General features: G+C 42.8%; 1 protein-coding gene across 6 annotated transcripts in view; it reads right to left on the reverse strand.

Annotated features, from left to right (window-relative positions):
- Nucleotides 1–23,664, reverse strand: part of TRRAP (transformation/transcription domain associated protein) — a 121,837-nt gene that overhangs the window by 85,818 nt on the left and 12,355 nt on the right. For all 6 annotated transcript variants that reach the window (XM_054568521.1, XM_054568520.1, XM_054568519.1 and 3 more), the window contains exons 4-20: nt 22,775–22,885; nt 21,476–21,580; nt 20,421–20,504; nt 18,661–18,717; nt 17,045–17,170; nt 15,672–15,749; nt 15,398–15,486; nt 14,474–14,570; nt 13,553–13,691; nt 10,622–10,700; nt 8,743–8,977; nt 7,226–7,592; nt 7,042–7,139; nt 6,191–6,385; nt 5,311–5,502; nt 2,738–2,903; nt 1,001–1,257 (exon numbers count right to left, since the gene is read on the reverse strand). In XM_054568521.1, the coding sequence (XP_054424496.1) occupies nt 1,001–1,257; nt 2,738–2,903; nt 5,311–5,502; nt 6,191–6,385; nt 7,042–7,139; nt 7,226–7,592; nt 8,743–8,977; nt 10,622–10,700; nt 13,553–13,691; nt 14,474–14,570; nt 15,398–15,486; nt 15,672–15,749; nt 17,045–17,170; nt 18,661–18,717; nt 20,421–20,504; nt 21,476–21,580; nt 22,775–22,885 (2,475 nt within the window). The remainder of the gene's footprint in view (nt 1–1,000; nt 1,258–2,737; nt 2,904–5,310; nt 5,503–6,190; nt 6,386–7,041; nt 7,140–7,225; nt 7,593–8,742; nt 8,978–10,621; nt 10,701–13,552; nt 13,692–14,473; nt 14,571–15,397; nt 15,487–15,671; nt 15,750–17,044; nt 17,171–18,660; nt 18,718–20,420; nt 20,505–21,475; nt 21,581–22,774; nt 22,886–23,664) is intronic.

Genomic DNA, 23,664 nt, shown 5'->3' on the forward strand with positions numbered 1-23,664 from the left:
ACCTTGGTACTTTCCTCTAATGCAAAAGTCTCTTCCATTCCTATAGGTCCAAAGAGGCTTCTCCTTAGTGACTGTGTAGAGGTGTTGCTTCAGTCCCCTTCCCTCCACCTGGCCCACCCAATCCTCACGTGTCTGCTTAACTCCCCAGGAGGGGCTGACGTCCCAGTTCTCAGTGGACTGAGCTGGCTGATGGGGCTGCAGGGAGCCCCTGCCGCCTGTCCGATGGGGTCACTGTACCTCCACAAGCAGCCTGGGCCCCGTCTCTCCCTGGGGCTGCCTGCCTGACCGGCTGGCAGGAGGCCAGGGACGCCCTCCCTACCGCTTCCTCCCACGTGGTCCTCACCCTGCTTGGCTCAGGGCTTCCAAGTTACCATCTTCAATCTACTCTGTCCGAAGCCTCCTGTCCTTCAGGAGTCGCTAAGACCCCATCATATAAAGCTTGGGGTCAAACACTCTATGCTAACAGGGCGCATGAGTAATAGGCAAACCTCTGACAACTGCCAACCACATTACAAATCATTAACAGCAGCAAAACATGAAGGAAAAACCTGGTATCTGACATTTGAACTCTAATGACAAAAAAACATAAAATGTTTGCAGAAAGCTATCCTTCCCTTAGGAACCTGCATCTCTTTACTGTGTAACTCAAGATCTTCTGTGAATAAAGAAAGGATCTCCCTAGCGGTCATATCATCTGCCTCTGTAAGTCATTGGCTCTGCCAGAACGGGACACCTGTGAAAGCCTCCAGCAAGGGGGGCAGCACCGCGAAGCCCGCCGCCACTCAATACTCACAGTGTGTCTTTACATCTCTTCACAAGCCAGAAGATGCACAAACCTGAAAGCTTCACCACTTCATCCCGCAGAGTCCAGCAACGAGCATGGAGAGCTCAACAGGGGCCGTCACTGCTGGACACTGCCTGCCTGCCTACAATCTTCGGTGAAGGCCGGGCACGCGAGCACCCGACGCCCTCTGCTGGAGCTGAGGAGAGCCAGACTCACCTGCATGAGCTCTGCGCGGACAGGCTGAATGTGGTCGTACAGGAAATCGGGCTGCAGGTTGTCCACACACAACTCCAGAGTCCTCAGGCCTTGGCTGACCAGTGTCTGCGAGCCATTGAGAGCAGACACCAGGGGATCCATGAGCATGGGCAGGTAGGGCAGGAGAGAGCTCAGCCGCACGGGCACAGTGAGGCATAGCTCCACGAAGAGGTCCTTCATGTGCTGCTTGTGCAGGCCACTCTGCAGCATGTTCAGCCCTGATGGCGGGGCGGGGGGGAGCATGCAGCGGGAAGTTACCTTCCAGACACCAGCTGGAGTTAACTGCACAAAACAACTCGTACACAGTTTTTCATACACATCAAAGTGAGGACAGGAAGAACTTCTGTGCCTTCCTTACACACTACAATATTAATTAGCTAAACCTATTCCCTTAACTGCATCCACAATGCCTTTTGTCTATGCTAGTCATAGTAACTGCATATAATTACTATAAATTAAGTTATAACATTATGCTCTTGAAATAAAACTAATATACATCAACCTTTTAATAATGTTTTACTATTAATAAGTCGGCTCTAAAGACACAAGTTCTGATATGACAAATTCATCTCCAGTTTGAGGTTTACAATCTCACGTCCTTTTTCAAGCTTCCAGTAGACCAGTTAGTTGATGCCTACGCTCTAAAACAAATATTTCACTAAGGCTTCCCTTCTGCTTTTTATAGAGGAGCCCCTCCTCCTCACACAGCCACCCGCCCCACTCCGCGAGAGGGGAACCGAGAATTGCCCAGCTCCTTCCCAGCTGGCAGGAGGCAGGCAAAGAGCGGCTCGCGGCGCCCTGGGAGACAAGTCGACAGAGAGCGTGCGACGGCAGCCCGACACAAGGTGCACCCCAGGTACCACTGCAGGCTAACGAGGGCTCAGAGCAGAACAGCTGATGGAAGGAGTCACACAGGAGGAAGAGGAGGAGGAGAAGAGGGAGAGGCTGAGTGCCCAGAAGGGGACCTGCCTGCACACACGTGGGTTGGGAGAGACGAGCTCAGGGACGCTGAGAGTGTGCAGGTAGCGATTGGGCTGAGCAGAGCTGAGGGCTCAGGCTGAGGACTGACTGGAAATGGTGCTAGGTATGAACAATAGAGCCTGACTATTATTTAGCACCTTGTCTGGTGGGCCTAGAACCATGTACAGTTAATATACCCAAGTTATTTCCCAGTTGTTTCCTGGCTATACTATGTTGTAAATGGCTTCCCCTTGCTAAGATGCCACCAGCTCACGTTTAACAAAAATACAAATTCCTAGGATAGTGTTTCTAATCAGTTCATACCCATAAACACTGAATGGACACACGATCCCATTTAGCTCTTTATCTTGAAAGCACTCGTAACTATAGAGGAATTACAGAATTATGGTTGTGTAAATTTGCAACTAAATAAAAATATAAATTTATCAGTTTTATAACTTGCTTTTTCCCTTCTTGTTCTGATTCTTTTCCAAATCTAGGGATTCCTGATCTCATAAAACCACTAAAAACAACTTTCTTTCTAGGCTTGCTCACCACATGGTATAAAAATACAACGAAGTCCTAACTGGGAAAACTAAAACCTTCCAACTCTCATTCAGCTCTGAATAGAAAGGAAGAGCCCAGACCTGAACAGAAGATAAACCCCAGCAACCAAAATCAGCCAGACCCAGGCAAGCACACGAGGCTTTTAAAAGCAACTAAAATTGTTGTTCTGACCTTGCAGCAGGTTGGGAAGGAGAGGCAAAAATTCCTGATACAGGAGATCATGGCTACCTCCCCCGATTGAGCGGAACAGGGCGCGGAGCAGCAGGAAGTAGTTGTAGGGCTCCTTGGCAGTCTGTGCGAGCTCCATGGAGCTGTTCACGATCTTGTGCAGGTGGGGCTGCAGGGTGGAGGAAAGGCAGGTTAACAGGGTCTAATCGAGGAGGGTCCACACCCTGCAGATCTATGCTAAACGTTCACTGCAATCAGACAAAAATAGAAGGTAATTCTTACAAATTTATTCCAGAAGGAAAAAAAAAACAAGAACTGTCCAACCTTGATTTGACTCAAATTCACTTCTTTTAAATATAAGTTGGTTTCTACCAGTGTAGCTGTGAAAAAAGCATTTAATAGGTTCCTCTCTGTCAGCCCTGCAGTTCTTGTGAATATGATCACTAAATAATCAAACAAGATGAAAGAACCCCGTTTCCTTTAACAATCTAAATGCAACAAGAAACCTAAAGAAACTAAACTTCTCTATCAATCAAAAATGTGAAGTTTGGCCCTCGTTGGTGCAACCCAGTGGACTGAGCGCTGGCCTACAATTTGAAAGGTTGCTGGTTCAATTCCTGGTCAAGACACATGCCTGGGTTGCAGGCCAGGTCCCCAGCTGGGGGCCTGCAAGAGGCAACCAATCCAAGTGCCTCTTGCACATCATTGATATTTCTCTCCCTTTCTCCCCCCCTTTCCCCTATCTCTAAAAATAAAATCTTTTTAAAAAAATAAGTTTGGAAGAGCCTCTGAAGACATTTAAGGTAAGGTTTTGGATGACTTGATTAAAAAACAGGTTATTTCTTTAACAAAAAGCACTTTATTAGCTTATAGTAATTTTAAATTAACATTGTAATCCAGATTGGGCTTTTAATCTTGTACTTCGAATCCTGGTTTTCACATGTGACAGGTTAAATTTAATACAACACTTTTTTGCAGGTATATTCAAAGTGAACCATGAATTGTAAACTGTTGGTATAGTCACTGGTACAGCTCCGAACCTGTTACTGTATCTGGGATGATATATTTATTACACAGAATCGACTATATATGTGTTCTCTAGACCAAAAGTTCTATGAATTTGTTCTTTAATATATTCTTGAACATCTTCCCATTAGTTTTTTTTTTTTTAATTTGTTGCACTTATTGATTGCTTCTTATACACTCCTTGACCAGGGATCGAACTCACAATCTTGGGGTATCAGGACAATGCTCTAGCCAACTGAGCTACCTGACCAGGACTACCTCATTAGGTTTTGTTTTTGTTGTTGTACTTCTGTATAGTTGTATCTAATGTCAGCACAAACTGAATTACTTGAAATACCAAGTTATGTGGACATATTACAATTAAATACTCTCTTTTTAAAAAAACATATTTTTTTCATATTAACACAAATGCAATGTTAAGGTTGTTAACAAATTACTATGTAACTAAAAGAACTGAGAGAACCATCACCATCACATAAAAGCACAGATTACTGTTGCTTTTTAACACCATCTGTACTTTTATTCTAGGAAAAAATGGATCTTGTTTACAGCTTCAAATCTTCCCCATGTGAAACATCTCTCTTCAAACTCAAATAGTGATAATATTCAACTTTCTATAGGAATTAAAATTTTGCCATAAGTGGAAGTGAAAGTTTACAAGGTTTTTGTTCAGCCATCTGCCGCTTTTGATGGGTGATGAAACCATGAGTGAGCTTTTACCCATTTTCTAGTTTCAAACTGATGAAATCAAATTACACAGGATTAGTCATCTATAAAAATGTTAGAGTCACACTTCTCCAAGATAATCTTAATTAAGGAACACAAAATGATTAGAATTCTTGATTTAAAGGGGAAAAATACAGTCTTGAAATGGAACGTGTTTGTACTGCCATGGAGAGTAAGAGCGCCCGGAAGACACGAAATTCAAGTGGAAGACGGCTGCTGCGGCTCCTTGGATGAGGGGGAAGCAGAGACATTTTTTCCCTTCTACATTTTTTTTTCATCACTTAATTTTTAAAATAAGGATGTTGTGCTTCTAACTTCACTTTTGTAACCCAGAAAAAGAAATTGAATTTAAAAAAATAAATTAGGCTCTGGAAGGGTAGCTCAGTTTGTTAAGAGTGTTGACCTGATACACCAAGGTTGCAGGTTCAATCCCCAGTCAGGGCGCATTCAAGAATCAACCAATGAATACATAAATAAGTGAAACAACAAATCAATTTCCTCCCCCCGCCCCCGTCCCCTTTCTCTAAAATCAATAAAATTAAAAATCTGAAAAAAAAAATTACTGACAGCAATATTAATAATCACCCACTGCCTGTCCTAAGTGTTCTTAAGTTTTCATTCCAAATCACCAGATAAATTAAGCTCTGCTTAGAATATATGCAATGTTTTTCACACTTGGCCCTTATTTGTAGCAAATATTTTATTAACTCAAAGAGCACTTTACAAATATAAAAAGAGCCATTCCAGTTTTTGTTCAAAAGTGCAAACAAGAATTAACAACAAACCCTAAAAGAAAGTACTGCTTGGATCTAAGTCAGCCTCACCTTTAGCATTTGTTCATTTTCAGCTGCAAAGAGGGAAACCGAGCCAAAGACCAACTTAAACAGCTTGAGGTACAGGTTGGAGAGCTCCACATTGGAGCCCATTTCTGGCAGGCGATCAAGGAGATACTCCACCAGAATTGTAGCAAACAGGGCAGAGGTAGTAGGATTTGCCAAGAAGGAATTGGCAACAATCTGTCAAAACAAGAAAAGAAGGTGACAAAAAATAGTCCCTTCCCCAAAGCATCTTTAAGAGAAATAAACTTGCCAAAAATACAAAATCAAACCTGTCAGACACTCCAAGAAATTATACACCAAAGGAAAAAAGAAATGAATAGATTTACTGAACCTGGAGTTGAACAGTTCACTTCAAGTTCTTAATCTGGTATTCTACCCTTACCATCAAATACCAAAAACCTACACCGAACAGAAACTGAACTTCTACTAATGAAAGGAACTTGTCTTGCCCTGACTGGTATGGCTCAGTGGGTTGGGTGTCCTCCTGCAAAATGAAATGTCACCACTTTGATTCCCAGTCACGGCGCACGCCTGGCTTGTGGGCTAGGTCCCCGTTTCGGGGTGTACGAGAGGCAACCAATCAATGGTCCTCTCCCTTTCTTCTTTCCCTCCCCTAACTAAAAATAAAAATAAAAAATCTTTAATAACAAAAAAAGGGAGGGAGGGAAGGAAGGGAGGGAGGGAGGGAGGGTATTTTGTCCAAAGCATTTTGAGATTCTGGGGGAAATTTTTAATATTTCTCTAAATTTTTCTTCAAAAGCACATTCTTACACATAGTACTTATAGAAAATTCTCAAAATAAACAAGAATATCAAGAATTCAACACATAAACAAAGAATCCGAATATAAAAAAGGAGTTTTATACCTGAAGAGCATAATTCTTTGAGATTCTTTCCACCATATAGGGGACTGTAGTTTGAAAGATTTCTTTAAATGTTAAGGGATTCATCATTGTGAACACACCAGCAAAGTGTTCTAACACCTCCTTCTCTTCCTTCATTCTCACAGTCTGGCAGTTTGCTACTCGAATGTATGTTTGTCCATTTCCTGCTATCTGGACCTGGCACAGGGAAAAGCAAACACACCACGGTGATTAAAACCAAACATCTCTGAACACAGTCCATCACCTAATCAGGCCAGTCGCATTCTTCAAAGAGAGCACTTGAATTAACTAATCAATGCTACTCCCTAAAATCTTTCAAATTCTCTATTCTTAGCTTAATTTTAGAAAAAAATTTAAAAAATTTGTTAGGTGTTCCAAAAGAACAAATTACAGATTTAGTAAACTTAAATCTTATTTCTATTACATTCCATTTACACCACCTCCCCCAAAATACATACATGGACACTTATAAATACAAATTCTCACTATAAACGTACTGCTGTGCTACAGACCAAAAGGAAACCTGCCCATGCGAACACTGCCAGGGGCGTCCCACCTGCGGCCCAAGGGCCACATGCAGCCCTGGGTGGCTGTGAATGAGGCCCAACACAAAACCGTAAATTTACTTAAAACGTAAGTTTCGTGATTACGTGTTGCAATTATTTAATGTGTAGCCCCAGGCAACTCTTCCTCCGGTGTGGCCCAGAGGACAAACGGCTGGAAACCCCTGGGGGGTAGACCATCCGAACCAACAGAGCTCTCAATCACCGGCATCTGCAATTCTAAGGGGTAGTTTCCACATTCAATAGACTGGTTGGAGGGCACTTCCTTACCTGATAAATATCTAAAGCCTGCATTGCATATTTGACAAGTTTTATGTAAATCTGAGTTTCTTTGGGCTGTAACTGCTTGTTGGGAATGAACTGGGCTTCTGGAAAAGAGACAGCAGAGTAAGTCAATGCAAATACAACCTGCCCTGCGAAAAGCACTGTGTAGATGACTCAGGAGGGGAGTTACCGCCAGGAGCTTTACAGGACGTGATGCCCCACGTGATTGTCTTGACGCCACAGACCAGGGTTTTCACCAAACTTCGGCAATCTGTGACTTGAAATGTCTGTTTGTCCTCCTTGTCCTTTTCTCCTTGCTTCTCAAAGGGAGGCACGGGGGCTGGGGTCACAGGGGTGGCGGGGGGAGGGGGAGGCGGCGGGGGTGGGGCCGGAGTAGGGACTGGGGCTGGGGAGGGGGCAGGGCCCGGAGCAGCGGGGGCGGCGGGCACCCCGGGCAGAGCTGCTTCCACAGCTCCGAGTTCTGACTGAGGCTTGCACTTCTTAAAAATGGCAGAGAGCTGGTACCGGGCAATGGTGTGGAACTTGAGAACAAAAACCTAGCAGGGTAAAAAAATGGAAGGGAAGACAGAAATCATTCCTTTTCCCTAGTTCAACCACCCCATCAGAAGACAGGACAAGAAAAGCCCTCTGAAACCACCTGCTAAAGGCATTCTACTTTGTATTTAAAAAAAAAAAAAAAAAAAAGAGCGTCTGCCCTGGCCTGGCAGTTCAGTTGGTTAGAGCATCATCCCAATACTTCAAGGTTGCGGTTCAATCCCTGGTCAGGGCACATACAAGAATCAACCACTGGCCTAGACTGGCATGTCTCAGTGGGTTAGGCGTCATCCTGCAAAACAAAGTGTTGCCGGTCCGATTCCCAGTCAGGGGACATGCCTGGGTTGTGAGCCAGGTCCCCAGCTGGAGGCGTGCAAAAGGCAGCCAATAGATGTTTCTCTCTCTCACATGGATGTTTATTTCCCTCTCTCCCTCCCTTCCCCTCTCTCTAAAAATAAAAATAAAATCAAAAATCGAAAAAAAAGAATCAACCAATGAATACATAAGTGGAACAATAAATCAATGTTTCTTTCCCACCTCCTCTCTCTAAAAAAACAAATCAATAAAATAAAAAATAAAAAGTAAAATACAGATTAATCAATTTTTTTAAAATTAGGGAAAAAAAAGTGTGCTGTCTTCTCCGCTGTTTACTGCAGAGGTTTCCCTGTCCCCACGGCACCCGTGCAGAATCTGCTCAGGACAGCGGGGTGACGGGGCTGCTGGCCAGGGCCTGGGTGTGGCCTAGGACTGCCCCACGGGCCACATGACTGCCACTGGCTGCGGGAGTCACGCTTCACCCCTCGCCCACCGCCACAGCTAATTCAGCACCTGGCTGTGTGGCGTCTCAGGACCTTGCAAAGTGCTGCGCCGAGAGGCCTCATGTGACGTTTCCTCTCTCCCAGCAACCCTATGGAGCAGACACTGAGTATCCCCGGTTAGAAGACGAGTCAATCAGCAGACATTCAGCATCCCACCCGCGGACACTTGGCTAGTTACTGCGAGGCACAGGGACTGGAACCAAAGCGGTCTAACCCCGGGCGCACGCTGGCCACCTGGCGGCCACCTGCCAGTGAAGCACTGGTGCAAGCTCAGCAGCGCGGGGTTAAGTGCCCGGGGTTAAAAGAGCACAGGGCCTCCCCCGGGAGCCAGCACCTCCAGCATCCGCATGAGGACGTCTCTCCCGTTGCCACTCTCCTGTTCACTCTTGGAGCGGATGCAGTCGACCAGGTTCAGCAGGAGCTTGCAGGACATGGTCTGGATGCTGCTGGGCAGGGACTCGTCATCGATGTTCTTGGCAAAGAGTTGGACGGCGAGGGACAGGTCGCTGAGGGGCAGGTGCTGACGAACATGGTGCACGAGGTCGGCCAGGGTGCTGTAGGCGAGGGGCCTGCGGGCAGAGGCCTCCACTAGTGCGCGTCGCATGCCTCCCGCAGGCCCGCATCTGCAGGGCGACCCACCCCCACCTGCCCGGACACCCCCACCGGGACAGCGCGTGTGGAGCACACTCTACAGGGCTCCGGTCTCCCCAGCTACACGCTGAAACTCCAACGTCGCTGCTTACATTCTTTACTTTCCAAGTTCGTGCATGTCATGGTGACACTGGCACACGAACTTACCGTGATCAGAAATAATACGAGCTCTACCACGCACAGAATGGGTTTGGTGCTCAAAGATAAACAGTATGCATCAATTAATACCTTATATACAGAGTGGGGAAAAGGGAGGTTTACACTTGTGAGTACGCAAAACACAGTTTATTCTTGTATTATTATTATTGCATTATTTTCCATAAAGAACGCTGTAAACCAACTTTTGCCACACCCCGTGGTAGAGCCGTTTTATAGATACAACACTACTGTCCGGGTTATTAAGTGCTTTCACTCGCTAAACAGTTGGACACTGGCAGGACATTGGGCTGGACACCAACCAGGGAGGCCACCGTGACCAGAGTAAGCAGAGCTCCCACCCTCAGGAGGCTTATTTACAGAAGGGGAAACGCACTAGGGGAGAATCAAGTGTGTAAGTTGATCAGTGAGTGAGAGGTGTGAAAGGAGCACTGAGACGGACGGGTGGGGGGGTCACTCTGAAAAGGGGAGCCTGGCAGTGTCCCTTTCAGGTGACAGGGACACAGACATTAAGAAAAAAGGGGCTGTGGGGCAAGAAGCCAGGGAAACTCCCAGATGGGGGACGCAAGCAGGTGGGACCGGTGGGACCGGCCCGGAGGAGCCCCTGGGCGGCCGCCGCAGGCTGTGGGGGCAGGGCCACGCCCCGTGGGAGCCGCCTGCCGCAGCCAAGAGCCCGGCTGTGTCTCTGTCTAAGGAACCCGGAAGCCACTGGAGGGTTTCCAGCAGGAGTGACATGATCTGACGTCCAAATCCAGGCAGGTTCAACCACAAGTCATAGGTGATTTCTTACTTACTATTTTATAACTTATATATAGAAAACAGTGAACAGTCTACATCATATTCAAAGTATTCTGCCTATTTTTCAAAAATTCCATTCCACCTCCCTTACTTAAGCCAAAAATTTTACTAATGTTGATTCATTTTATGTTATAAAGATTAAATGTTTATTTTCTCCTTGAGAAACAATAAACATGATCACAACTACATTTACCTTATAAAATGCCTAAGAAATAAAAACTAGAAGGAAATATATCAAAATATTTTGTATCACTTGAGCTCCCTGTGCAGGACCAAAAAGGTTTCCTCTCTTTCTTTCTTCTTTGTAGGTTATCAAATATTCTTTTATAATGAAAAAGAAATCACTTATATAGAAAGCAAAAAACAAAAACTAATGCCAGTCACGTAGTTTTATTACAGTTAAAAATCAAAATGACTATTCTGATTTTTCCCTTTAAGCTAAAGCATAAAAGGCAACCTCAGGCATTTCAAAAAATTCCTGCAATTCTGAATCCAGTGGGAATGAGGGTCCAACAGCCAATGTCTGCTGAAATGCTCCCAACATCAAGTGCCAAGAATAACTGCCCCTCACATTTAATTAGCCAGATATCATGAGTTTAATTGCATACCTGAGAGTCTCTCGAGCAGTATATCCTGAACCAATTAGTATGGATTCGTCGAACAGCTTGTCCATGCAAGGAATGAACTCTAGAACACAAATATCCATTGCACACATCACCAACTAAGCCAATACACATTACTTAACAGGACTTGCACAGTAGCCAATCCAGTCAGTTCACAACCCAGGTTTGAAAAGGGGTGAGGAGAGAGAAGCACGCACACTGTGTTTTAGTCAAATACTCGGCTGTACCGCGCCACAGAAGCCACCTGCTGTCGGAGGCGCAGTCAGAATCACATTTGGCGTTAGAGAGTAAACTAAGGAAAGGGGAGCTTCATGTCCCACTGCCAAGAATGCGCCCCCAGTACTTCAGTGGAGGCCCATTCCATCGCCCTTAAAAAGCTGCCACCATCGACCCAAACCTGTGTGAAGGGGGCAGTATCTCCTAAATGCCTCTTTATCCACCGTGCTGAAGTCACCCTTCCTAACCATTTTGCGGTTCGTCATTAGGGAGAATGAAGAATATTTCTGCATATAAATTACAAAGGTTTAGGAAAGTTTAGTCTTCTCAGAGGTATGAGCCCCAGGTTAGGGGTCCCAATTCCCTGGACGAAACTGCCTAGAAGCGGGCGGGGGCATCCCTGTCCCTGTAACCCTGCAGGTGGGACTGTCAGCAACCCCTCCTTTCCGCTCTCTGCAGGCCCAGGGACCCAACCGACTAGAAAGGGCTGTCTTCCCTCGGGCAGTTCGCGCGTCTGAGGATGTGCAGACGGGCAGCAACCTGAATCTTCTAGGCCTCTATTCCACGTGCCCCTTGGGGAACTCTGGCCACAAACATCAAAGGACGTTTAGATTCTAGAAACAAGCCTGACATTATGGCCAGCTTCAGTAAGTCAAATAAAGTACAGTCTTCACCAGCAAACGGCTCCTGAGGGTCAAAGACAGGAAGGAAATGCATGTGCCGGAGAGACACCGCACCCGCCTCTGGGCAACTAATAAGGCCTGGCCACACGGGGAGACGTGCCCAGAGCAAGATCAGAGGAGGCCGCGTCCCTGGACTGCCCGCCCTGAAGCGGCCAGGAGGAAGGAGGCAAAGGGCTTAAACTCCGAGTGCTGGAGGGCCGGCGGGGGGTCAGGTCAAGGAGAAGGAGGAGAAATGAGGTTGTACAGCACTGGTTTCCAGATCCCCTCCACGACCAAGAACCAAGTGTCAGAGAAAATGGGTAAGTAACCCTGGTAAGCCACCAGGTTTTCTCAAACTACTCCTCTTCAAAACTAGGGCAAAGGGGTTGTCATTTGATATTATCTGAGACGCCAAAAAAGTAAGGCTGCGTGAAAAACGTTAGCAGATGTGTAATTGCTAACTATATGCATACATTTTTGTTATTGTATAATAATGTGGTTAATATTTAACATGATTCTTCAATATTTCAATAAAAACTTTTTTGAGACGTGATGCTGTTAACTTTTTAACTCCAGAAGTTACCTATGGGCTTCAAAATAAACCATCCCAAACGCTGAATTCAACAAGTCTAATGTACCCAAGCTCCTAGAGAGTAGCTCCATGTGACCTCAAAAGAGGGCCCAGCTGCGCGCAACAGGGAGTATGGCAAGTTTTTAATCCGTCAGCACTTCAACAAGTAGAAACCTCCGCTACAAAGCTCCCCAGATGCACCCCCGAAACCCTTACTACTTGAATGGGAGGAACATGAAAAGCTAAGGTGAGGACGGCACCCCAGGCACAACCCAGTAACTTCAGTAGATCAGAAACATTCCATTTAAAACGATGCTACTTTGGCATTGTTCAGGGACGAACACACAGGAAAGGCACACAGCAAGGAAGCCACTCCCAGACGAGTGGCAGTGGCAGTCAGCCCCGTGGGCGAGGGGGACCGTGGCACCCCAGCAGTGCTCCTGTCCTCAGCCTAGGTGACACGTGTGTGTCTGTTCCATAATTTTTGGTGAAATCATATACTTCTTCTGTGCACCTTCCTATATGTGTAACATTTCAAAATATATTTTAAATCTATCTCCCTTTCAGCAATATCCACATATAAGTCACACTGTAATTTGTATTTTAACAGCACAAAAATATCTGCACTTTAGTAGTAACTCAAGTATAAACACTCGAATTGTACCCTTTTCATGTTTAAAAACTATTTAAGGAAGCACAATTTCAGTTTTACGTATGCTCTGATTTATAAGCAAATAAAACATTTAATATGGAAAAATTACTGGTGGAAATGATTATCGTATCAAAACAATTAGGATGTAACTTCAATCTAACGATTTGGATATACCAAATATAAAAAGTATTTAAAAATTAAAATTCAGTAACTGATAGAAAAAGTATCATTATCAGATTAGCAAAAAGTAAGTATCAATGTTGTGCATAAAAACAGAACCAATCCATTACTACACAGCATGGGGGAAATAAAATCACTTTTTCCTTCTTACCTTTTAAAGTCAGAGAGCAAATGGCTATTTGTGATTTCAAAAGTTATGCAGTCAAAAGGCAGGAAAGTACCAAGGGAAACTCAGAACATGTGTAAGCTGTGCTGAGGAAATCATCACATTAACTGTGAGACCCCTGAGAGGGCCCTGGTGGCGGGCAGGGGGGAGGGAGGAGGCGGAGAGGGGCGCGGGGAGGCGCAGGAGGTAGAGAGACAGAGAAAGAAGGGGAGAGAGTATACTCCTGATGGCAACAAAGGACGGACAAGCTGAGCCTAAAATACCTGACCCCTGGGGCGACTTAAAGACTCCCCACGACAAGGTGACGTCAGACAGAGAGAGGATGTGCATGCTGCCTTCTGCCGCCCAACACACGCTTGTGTGGAAGCTCCCTCAGTAAACGCTTAGTGTAAAAACAACGGGTGTCAGCAGGTCCCAGCCCCAAAGGTGTAGACAGCACGCATGCCAGAACTCCAGACAAAAGACGTACGGTTCCTTAGCTCCGTCGTGAGGATGTGCTTTGCAGCAATCAGGAGCTCCTTCCTGAGGTGTGCCGTCTCTGCTGGGCAATTTGAAAGTAACTGTAACATGCCTTTTACCATTTGCTGAGAGTATTTTGTTACCAACTCCTGTAAAAATAAGAAAAACAACATAGTTACACTGATTGGTGGATACTAAGAAAATTCAAAATTTATAAACTTTTAAAAAATTTCACTAAGATTAAGCTTGGCTCAAAGGACTCCCAGAAAATAACAGACTTAATAAATAGGTGTCATACAAAAAGTTGTCATAGTTCCTGGGTGCACACTGCCATATCTAGGATGGTTAACACCATAACAGCAGTTTCTTTTACATAATGGGATATGGATGCCTTCTTTATACTTTTCTGTATCTTCTCAACTTTGAACAGTGACTATGTATTACTTTAGTATTAAGGAAAAGGAAGGAGAAATGCTGAAATTAAAGAAAAAAAAGACACACTCTTTACTCAGTCATCTCATTAATGCAAGTTCTGAATGACACAAAAGACACGTTTAATCAGCTCAGAATGAGCCCTACCCACCACCCCCTCCCGAGGTGCTCCAGGGAGGCAGTTCACCACGACGAGCCAGGCTGAAGGCGACTCAGGCTGACGAGAACGTTAAGAGCTACCTAACTCAAATTTTTAAGACCAAATGTTCCATTTTCAGTGTTCGACAGAGTCCGGAGGTGGGAGGAGGAAGTGGACTACAAACATATAAAAGAAAATTTGGGGGGAGGTGAAGAAATGTTCTGTACTTTGATGTGTTGGTGGTTACCAACTATATGCATTTATCAATTGAACTACAATTCACCTACGAAAGGTGAGCTTTATTGCATGTAAGTTATATCTCAGTAAACCTGACTTTAGACAAAGGTCAGAAGAACTTACCTGGTAAATTCTGATGATATAAGCTAAAAATGACAATGTTTTAATCTGAGCAGCAATAAAATCAGCATACAACTCCTTGTTGTAAAGTTTATGTTGCCTGAATGAGAAATGAATAAAATTTACAATATTAGCCTGTAATAACTACTGAGCCCTAAAGTTTGATGTCCACACAGACTAGGACAACACAGCAACAACAATAAACACTTCACACTATTATGCAGTTCCAAATAATAGAAAGGGTCTCCAGGTATAAAGTAAGCAGTTCCGCGAGCCGTCCCACAGCGGTGACCGCGGGCATCCCTCAGAGCCGCTCGCCCCGCAGGTGGCGTTAGGGTGCCCGACTGCCCAATGGAAGAGCCTGTGTTAGGGCCACAGGGGCTGTTCGAGCCGATTTACCCCCAGATGCCCTCAAATGACTCAGAGCCAAACAGACTACAAGCCAAGAAAGCAAGTCATAAAGATCGTAACAGGAATGCTGTGAAGCTGAGAAAAAGCTTCAGTGGGAGAATGAATGTGGTTCACCAGGCAGTGACTGAGAGTGACAGTGGGGGAAATGGACGGAAATAAAGAGGGTAAAGAAGACCCTAGCACTCACGCGGGAAGGAACAGAAAGAACAAGGAATGGCTTGAAGCTGAGAAAGGCGTGGAGATCCCACAGACAGAAAGGAGTATAGTGATGCTTAATCATAGTTCTAAATTTACGGAACACCAAAAATCAAGGTATTAGCTCATCTTTTCAAAATATGAAACTAAAAAATGTTTTTATCATCACTGAAACACACAAGTTCAAAAAGCAAAAAATACTTTCACCAAAATTTTATCGCTTAAAATTTTTATGCCTTACAAACGGCAACAGCAAGTGTGTTCTGACTTGGAACTAAAGCACTGTGATGGTCGGCTTCGTCGCTGCCCAAAGAGCCTTACCTGGCTTGTGGAGATACCTGAATCGCGATGGTATTCATGATCAAGGGCACAAATTCGGCAACGACATTGTGGATATTCAGTTTGTAGAGCTAAACGCAAACACATCAGATTTTCATGCTTTTACACCTGCTATAGCAAAACAACGTGGCCCACCAAAGCAACAGGAGTCACTGCATTAGTTATTAGCCTCTGTGTATGTACACATCTATTTGCCACATTTAACTGTATGTGAACTTTGTCATAAAAGCAGCCAAAAACCCAAAAAGAAACATACCTGATACATTAAAACAACAATAATGGGCAATTCCGCCAACACTTTCAGCGAGAGAGATCCTCGTGGAATAATGGAATGCTGAAAGACAGCAACGAGCAGGGCTGTGGTCATCCGCGGTCACCCCCGGTCACCCCACGGCACCCAGGTCCCAGCGGCCCCAGCCAGTCCCCCACTGCTGAGCGGCACCGCCCCCCGTTCCCGCCCCCGGCTGAGCAGCGCCCCACAGAAATAAAAGGGGAAGAACTGATGCATCCTTTTAAGTATCTGTGGGGAGAGATCCAAACTACTTTCAAAACAAAGTACATAGAAGACTTAATAGAAAGGTTTTTATATTTTCCAATGTAATCATCTGTAGTAAATTAACTTTGGGAAAATTTTTCAACACTTAGAAATTCAAATCATGTGAGAAAAATTTTAAATTAGTGTCTATTTTACTTAAAAGAATAGTAAAAAGTGCATGTTTACCAAGTTTTATTTGAAAATACTTAGAAAGTGTTTACAATAAATGTAAGAAAAAATTTAATAGTGTTAATATAAAGAATTCATAAAACAACAGATAAGGAAAACATCAGACTCAATATACAGATGGGCAACAGACAGAAACAGAGAAGCAAAAGAAAATACAAAGGCCCAAAAACAGAAAAAAAGTTGCTAATTCAGGAATAGAAAAGGAATTAAAGCTTTATTCAAAATTCAGTTTCTTAGTTATCCTAGCACAAATTAAAAATTCCACAAAATCATTTCAGTGAAACAAATACAGATGATACTCTTAATTCAATCATAAAAAAGTCATAGTAAATGCTCAATACATGTTACCTATGTAGCAGATTCTACAAATACATCACCTGTAGACGCCAGCCTTACCTTGACAAAATTCCACATGACAGGTTTTTCAGATAATGAGAGAAAAAATTAAGGCCAGAACAAAGGTTCATGAACTTTCCTACAGTCAGAAAACCCAAGTGATGGAGCCAGAACATCATCCCCAAGTTTCTGTCCCCAGAGCCCACGCTCTCAGACCCTGAACTGCAACGTATACGTAGTTTTAAGGGACTCATTAATGCCGATGCTAACGAAGGGACAGAGTCCCCCTTGCCTGGTCTGCTGCTCTTTCCAGCCGGCGATTCTGGCTCCCACTACACCTGTGCTTCTAGCGCTGCATCAGCGGTGAGCACAGTTCGCCTTCACCTCTGAGGCTGCGCAGCAGAGCCAGTGACACTCTCTCACGCACACACAACTGTTCACTTTAAACGCCTCCAAGTGTTTAAGAAAAAAAAACTGAAGTGGTTTAAAAAGTCACTATCTTATATTTTCCCCTACCAAGTAGAGAGAGGCAGGGATGAAAACAAAGCAAAGCAACGGGAAGCACTTACTGTTCTTGTCTCGCTGTCCTCCCGCTCAGGATTGACCTTCACAGCGATTGTTGTGATCATGCCAACCATTTCCGGGGGAGGGACCGTGTTCTCAGGGATCACCTGAGGGTTCTCAAAATAGCGGTTCTACATAAAAACAAGAGAAACCATTTTTCCTAGAGTCAAATACAATATTCCTTAATGAAACAGACCTGACATACATATGAAACCAAATGTCCTACATGTTTCTACTGCTTAAACCTATCATAGTACTTGGGCTCTTCTTTATTCAACAGTGTAAAGACAACATGACAAAGACAACATTTCTCCACCTCCCAACAGAAAATGAAAACTTGTTCTAAGAATTTTCTGCTCCTTCCTGGCTGAGAAAAGAGGAAATGCATGCCAGATTCCATTACTACCTCAGTGAGGCAGGAAGAGAGAACCCCATTTCTCCAGCGACAAGAAACTAGGAGTTCGTCCCTACTGAATTAAAAATGAAAGATGGGACCAGAAGCAAGGAACAGAAGACATTTTTAAAACCCAAGACCTCACTGTCACCCTTAGTGTTCAAGGGAATTTGGACTTCATGTCAAACAGGACAGCTTCTTATGAAAAACTCTGACTGAAATGGTAGGTGACATGACTTGATAATTCAGAATGTAATTAATTTTAAGTTTTACCCACTTATAAGAATTTTTTTTACCCTGGCTGGTGTGGCTCAGTGGACTGAGCACTAGCCTGCAAACAGAAAGGTCGCTGGTTCGATTCCCAGTCAGGGCACATGCCTGGGTTGCAGGCCAGGTCCCCAGCTGTGGGTGTGTGAGAGGCAACTGATTGATGTTTCTCTCCCTCTCTTTCTCCCTCCATTCCCCTCTTTAAAAATAAATAAAATTTTTTAAAAAATATTTAACATAAAAACAGTGACACATAAACATACTTAGGCACAATGATTTTTACGAAAGCAATATTTGTGACAAAGAACTGAAAACTGGGAAAACCAGCAACAGGGTGATAGTTGGTTGAGGTGCATGTATGATAGCAAATTATGGGGCCACTAAAAATTATGGCTGCCAGAGTGAGTCTTAGAAGATGTTCCAAGCTGTTAATAGCAACTCCTTCTATTTCTGAGAACAGACGGGAGAGGAGACATTCCCCTTCTATTCCACACTCTTTGACACTGTTGGCATTGCCTGGAAAGAGCTTTTTCAATACAGGAGAGAATTTTAATAATATAAAAAAAAGCCAAAAGAATACACCACCTCCCCAGAAAAGCCTCAGAACTGTGAGCACGATCACCTTTAAAAAGTATTAAGTGAAACACAAAACATCAATGTCAATGGTTGCTTGCAAGTGATAAATTTATGAATTTATCTTCTGGGGTTTTTTTTTTTTGCACAAAATTTCTACAATAAGACTATATTAAATAAAGTATTTAATTTAAACACTAAAACCAAAAGAATTCTTTTTTATGAATGACTGATTTGTCAACCTAGATTCTGACGATCAGTAGCCATAACCCATTCTAAAATTAGCAGTCCCCCAATTACTCCTGCAACCCAAGTGTTCCAAATCCCCTTTGGAATAAAGTAATAAATAAATATAAGTAATAAATTCAACTAATATTAAAACCATACCACTACTTTTGGAAGTTCCTTGTAAATCTGTTTCACAAAATCCAAAAAATGATGAATCTAAAGGAAAAAAAAAGACAGTATAAGAAAGTTATTTATAAACAGAAATGCTTAAAATAAATGAAAATATTTAAGTCTTAATATACAAGAACTCATAAAACAATTAAGAAAAGTGTCAGACTCAAAATACAAACAGGCAATGAATGTGAACAGAAAAGATGCTCTGGTTGGTGTTGCTCAGTGGACTGAGCACCAGCCTGTTAACTGAAAGGTTGTCGGTTCGATTCCTGGTCAGGGCACATGCCTGTGTTGCAGGCCAGGTCCCCAGTGGGGGGCATGACAACTCAAACATATTACAGTTTTTCTTTCTCCCTGCCTTCCCCTCTCTCTTAAAATAAATAAAATTTTTAAAAATAAAAAAAAAAATAATAAATACAAAAGGCTGACAAACAGAACACAAGTGTTCTAATTCAGGAGGAGCAAAGGAATGAAAATTAAAGTAAAACCACTTTTTGCCTTTCAAGAAATATTCCTACTCCATGTTGGAGGAGACTTATCACGAGAAGGGGCGCTCTCACAATTTACTGAAACTGCTCTGGAAATCAGCTTCACTGTATGTATCAGGAACATTAAAAAGTTAACACTTTTGGCCCTGGCTGGTGTGGCTCACTGGACTGAGTGCCAGCCTGCAAACCAAAGGGTCACTGGTTCAATTCCCAGTCAATGCACAGACCTGGGTTGCAGGCCAGGTCCCCAGTAGGGGGCACACAAGAGGCAACCACACACTGATGTTTCTCTCCCTTTCTTTCTCCATCCCTTCCCCTCTCTAAAAATAGGTAAGTAAAATCTTTAAAAAAAAAAAAAAAAAAAGGTTAATACTTTTGACCTAGTAATTCTATGTTGACAAACCGAGTCTATGAAGTAATTTGAACTAGAAACATTCGATAAGTCAAAAAATAAAAATTTCTGAAATACTTATAAATACCCAAAAATGAGGGCGCCAACATATAAGAATACTATACATCCATTAAAAATTAACTTTATAAAGAATTTTTTATTGAAAAAATGCTTATACATGTGAAGGGAAACGATCAGGATATAGAATGTCATCTACAGTATTATGCAATTATGTAGAAAATATTACACATACATAAGGTGGGAAAAAGGAAAGGAAATCAGTATTGTCTTTAAGATGGAAGGAATTCTATTTCATTGTTATGCTTCCAATTTCCAAATAATCTATAACAGGCATTCACTAAGCTTACCATCACAGAAAACACAATTATTGCTAACAGAATATTTAATGCTTACTCCATAGGTGATAAGCAGTGTGTTAGGAACTTTAACTTTTATATTTAATTCTTCAAGCAGTCTTTGAGGACATGCTGTGATTGTCCCCATTTTGCAGAAAAGGCTCCAAAAGGCTAGGCATTTACCCAGTGTCACATAGCGACTGGGTTGCAGGGCTGATCTTCAAACCCAGCTCTGATTTAGAACCTACATCTTAACCCTCGTGCACCATGAAATGACTTGGAGCCTCCTGGCACATCAGACATTTCTGCGTACCAGAAGCGCCCAATTCAAAGTACACATTCAAAATAGAAAAGGTAACTGCTAAACCCATACAGAATTTCCTCCAAAGAGGCTATATCTTCTGTACTTGCAAGCAGCATGTGTTCCATCAGCCAAGAGAGAATAAAAATTTACACGGCACAAGGAACTTGTCAACGCACTTCACAAATGCTCTCAAGATAAACACTTACTTCTTGTGTGATGGCTGGCCTGAACTGTTTGTGTAGCTCAATGATTATTCTCAGACAAATAAGAACGTTTTCTTCATTTTCCGTCTTTAAAAAAAAAAAAAAAGGCATTTAAAGAGTTATAATTCTGAAGACTTATTTAATCTAAAGATTAAAGACTGTTTTCTAAGCATTTTTCTGTATATGCATGTTCCGTCAACCAACTTAGATCTGATCTGCTGAAGATGCATTAAACCACAAAACAACTGCCGAAACAGGAAGCTTTTGTGGTCTTCGCTGGACCATCTGAAGGGCAGCCCCCCAGTCAGTCCTGGTCAGTAACACTCTGACAGACTGGCATTTGTGGCAAGTCATACCGTGAACTAAGTAAGGTCTGAAAGTATTGCCAAAAGAATAAGCAATTACTGAGCTCCCACCATGTACTGGACCTTGAGCTAAACATTCCGCACGCACTCTCTAATGGGAAGGGGCCAGCCACACTGCACCTACGAGGACGCTAAGGCTCAGAGAAGACAAGCACTGTAGCTACATGACAGAGCTAATGCATGAGAGCCCAGCCTGGAACCCAACTCTCTCCCCCTCCAAAGTTCATCTTTCCAAGGGGCCCGGAGACACAACAGAATTCTAAACACATCAAGACTAAGAACATCAAGAAAATCATTTCAGAGGTGAACTTAACAGGTACCAGATAGACTAGCCCCCAAAATTTGAGAAACTCCTTATGAGCCTCTATTGTTGCTTGACACACACAAAACTAGAAAGCACGAAGCCAAAGACCCCTGTGCTGAGTCTGTCGACGACCATCCAACTCATTTTCAAAGATTTCCACTATGTTTAGTCAATTCTTAAGTGACTCAAATAAAACAAACAAAAAACAAAAACCACCCTGTAATTAATAATCTTTCAGAGTAATTTGGTTAGCAAATAAGAGAAAGTAGATACTGTGAATCAAAACTTTAGTGAAAGGAAACAGCTATATAACACTGGATTTTACATAAAGAAACCCACTGAAAGTTTTTAAAACAGCAAAATAATAAGAATTCTCAAAGGTAACCTACCTCTAAAAAGCGAAACATCACAGACAAAACATTTTTTGTATGAGGACGAAGATGTTCATTGGTTGGTATTCTATGAATTATTTCAAGAACTAGTTTCCGCAGTTGCTGATGGAAAAAAATTAAAAACATAAATATAAAATCCTCCCATGAGTTCCAGAATAACTCCTCTGCATTCTCCAAGTGCCACAGAGCTACCTGCACACAGCGCTGGTAACCACCCTACATGCTGCAGGTGAGTCCCATTTTAGAAACGCTCCTGTAAGTTATTCAATGTAATCCAAAGCATGTGCTGCAAATCATTACTTCCAATATTTCTACAATTGTGTACCAAATCAAGTATGTCAAATTTGTCCTCTTTCACATCTTATTTCAGGCAGATAGGACACTAGTCTGGGAATGTGGAGTGGATTTATGATGAAAAAGCAAAACGACAAAGGGAACTTCATTTGAGACCTCCATCTATAATCTCAGCTTGGCTCCTATAATGTTCTCTCCGATTACCTTAGACCCAAGGACTAATTTTATCGTAAGCTATGCTAAGCTTCCATGATTCTGTCTATGGAGCCGACAACTAAAAAGTAGATCATATACATATATATGTATAACTTGAACTGGTACAACATAAAGATGCTTTATTTAGCTCTGGCCAGGTAGCTCAGATGGTTAAAGGGTCAACCGGATATGCCAAAGTTACAAATCTAATCCCAGTCAGAGCACATACACGAACCAACCAATGAATGCATAAATAAATGGAACAACAAATTGATGTTTCTTTCTCTTTCTCTCTCTCCCCTCCTCCATCTCTCTAAAAGTCAATAAATGATCATTTTATTGCTTTATTTAGCAATATACTTTCACTGGTGTTATGGCAATATTGTTAGTTATTTTTAAGAAATACATGCTGTATAATTTATAGAAAAAAATGATGTGATGGGACGGACTGCTTTAAAAAAATCATGGCAAGGAAGGGTAAAAAGGGGTTAGGTAACACAAAACCAGCCGTGAATTACAAGAATTACAATGAACAGGAATGGGGAGGACCAAAAGACTACTGTTCCTTCTTTTGTACATATTCTTGTTCATTTATAAAGTCAGCAAATGGGAAAACTCTCAATTGTAAAAAAGATGGACTTGACAAAATAAAACCAAGACATTTAACTGAGAAGGAAAAGGCCTTGAGTGAAGTTATCCTTGTGGGACAAAACCTCTTTCATTTTAAGTGGACCACAGGATTTTTTTAGTTGTTTTAATCCTACCACACGCGTTCTTCCTTCTCATTGATATTTTTAAACAGATTACCTGGGCTGGTTTCTCCTGAAGAAACTGAACTTCTCCATCTTGAAGAAATGTAAGAAATCGAGGGATGATATGTTCCAGGAATGTAGAATATTGAGGAGATGACGTTACATTCTAATGACGCAAAAATAAAAGAAATCTCCATTAAGTCTGTGTACAAATTTACATTTCAAATTTACATAGTATTATAATAACCTCAAAAAAATATAAAACATTTTACCAGTGTCAACAGTAATTTTTAATACTTTGAGATGCTTTGATGATGACACAGTTATAAATAAATTTGGATGACTGTTGCCTCTGACATCTTTTTCAAGAAAACCGACTGCTAGAATTCACTGTTAAAACTAGAAATGCCAATGCTGTGGAAATGGTGACCCTGGAGCCAGTTCTCGGCGGACTCTGCCACTCTGAGCAGGAGCCCTCTCAAAGGCTTTTGGCTTCTGGAGCTGAGTTTCTTCATGTGAAAAATGAAGAGTCTAAGTGATCTGACACCTTTTTCCAATCCAAAAATCTAATTTATTAGGTGTAGATGAATTAGATTATAATCAAATCTAATCCATTATTTATCCCAGCACTAACTGTAAAAGGAAAATAGGAAATGAAACTCTAGTTTTGAGTAAAATGGCTACTTGTGCAGTTTCCAGATCCCACTTAGGATCACGAACCCCAGTGCCGCAGTGACCCCATCCGGTAAGAGAGGAGAACATTTGCCCTGGCCTGGTGGCGCAGTTGGTTGGAACATGGTCCCGTACACCTAAAGGCTGCAGGTCCCATCCCCAGTAGGGGCACCTGCAGGAAACAACCACTTGATGTTTCTCTCTCTCCCCGCTGCACCCCACCCCACCCCCTCCCTCTATCTCTAAAAGATCAATGAACATATCCTCGGGTGA

The sequence above is a fragment of the Pteronotus mesoamericanus genome, unplaced genomic scaffold, assembly GCF_021234165.1.
Source record: "Pteronotus mesoamericanus isolate MK-2021 breed Mesoamerican mustached bat unplaced genomic scaffold, CSHL_Meso_final contig_2, whole genome shotgun sequence".
Lineage (NCBI taxonomy): Eukaryota > Metazoa > Chordata > Mammalia > Chiroptera > Mormoopidae > Pteronotus > Pteronotus mesoamericanus.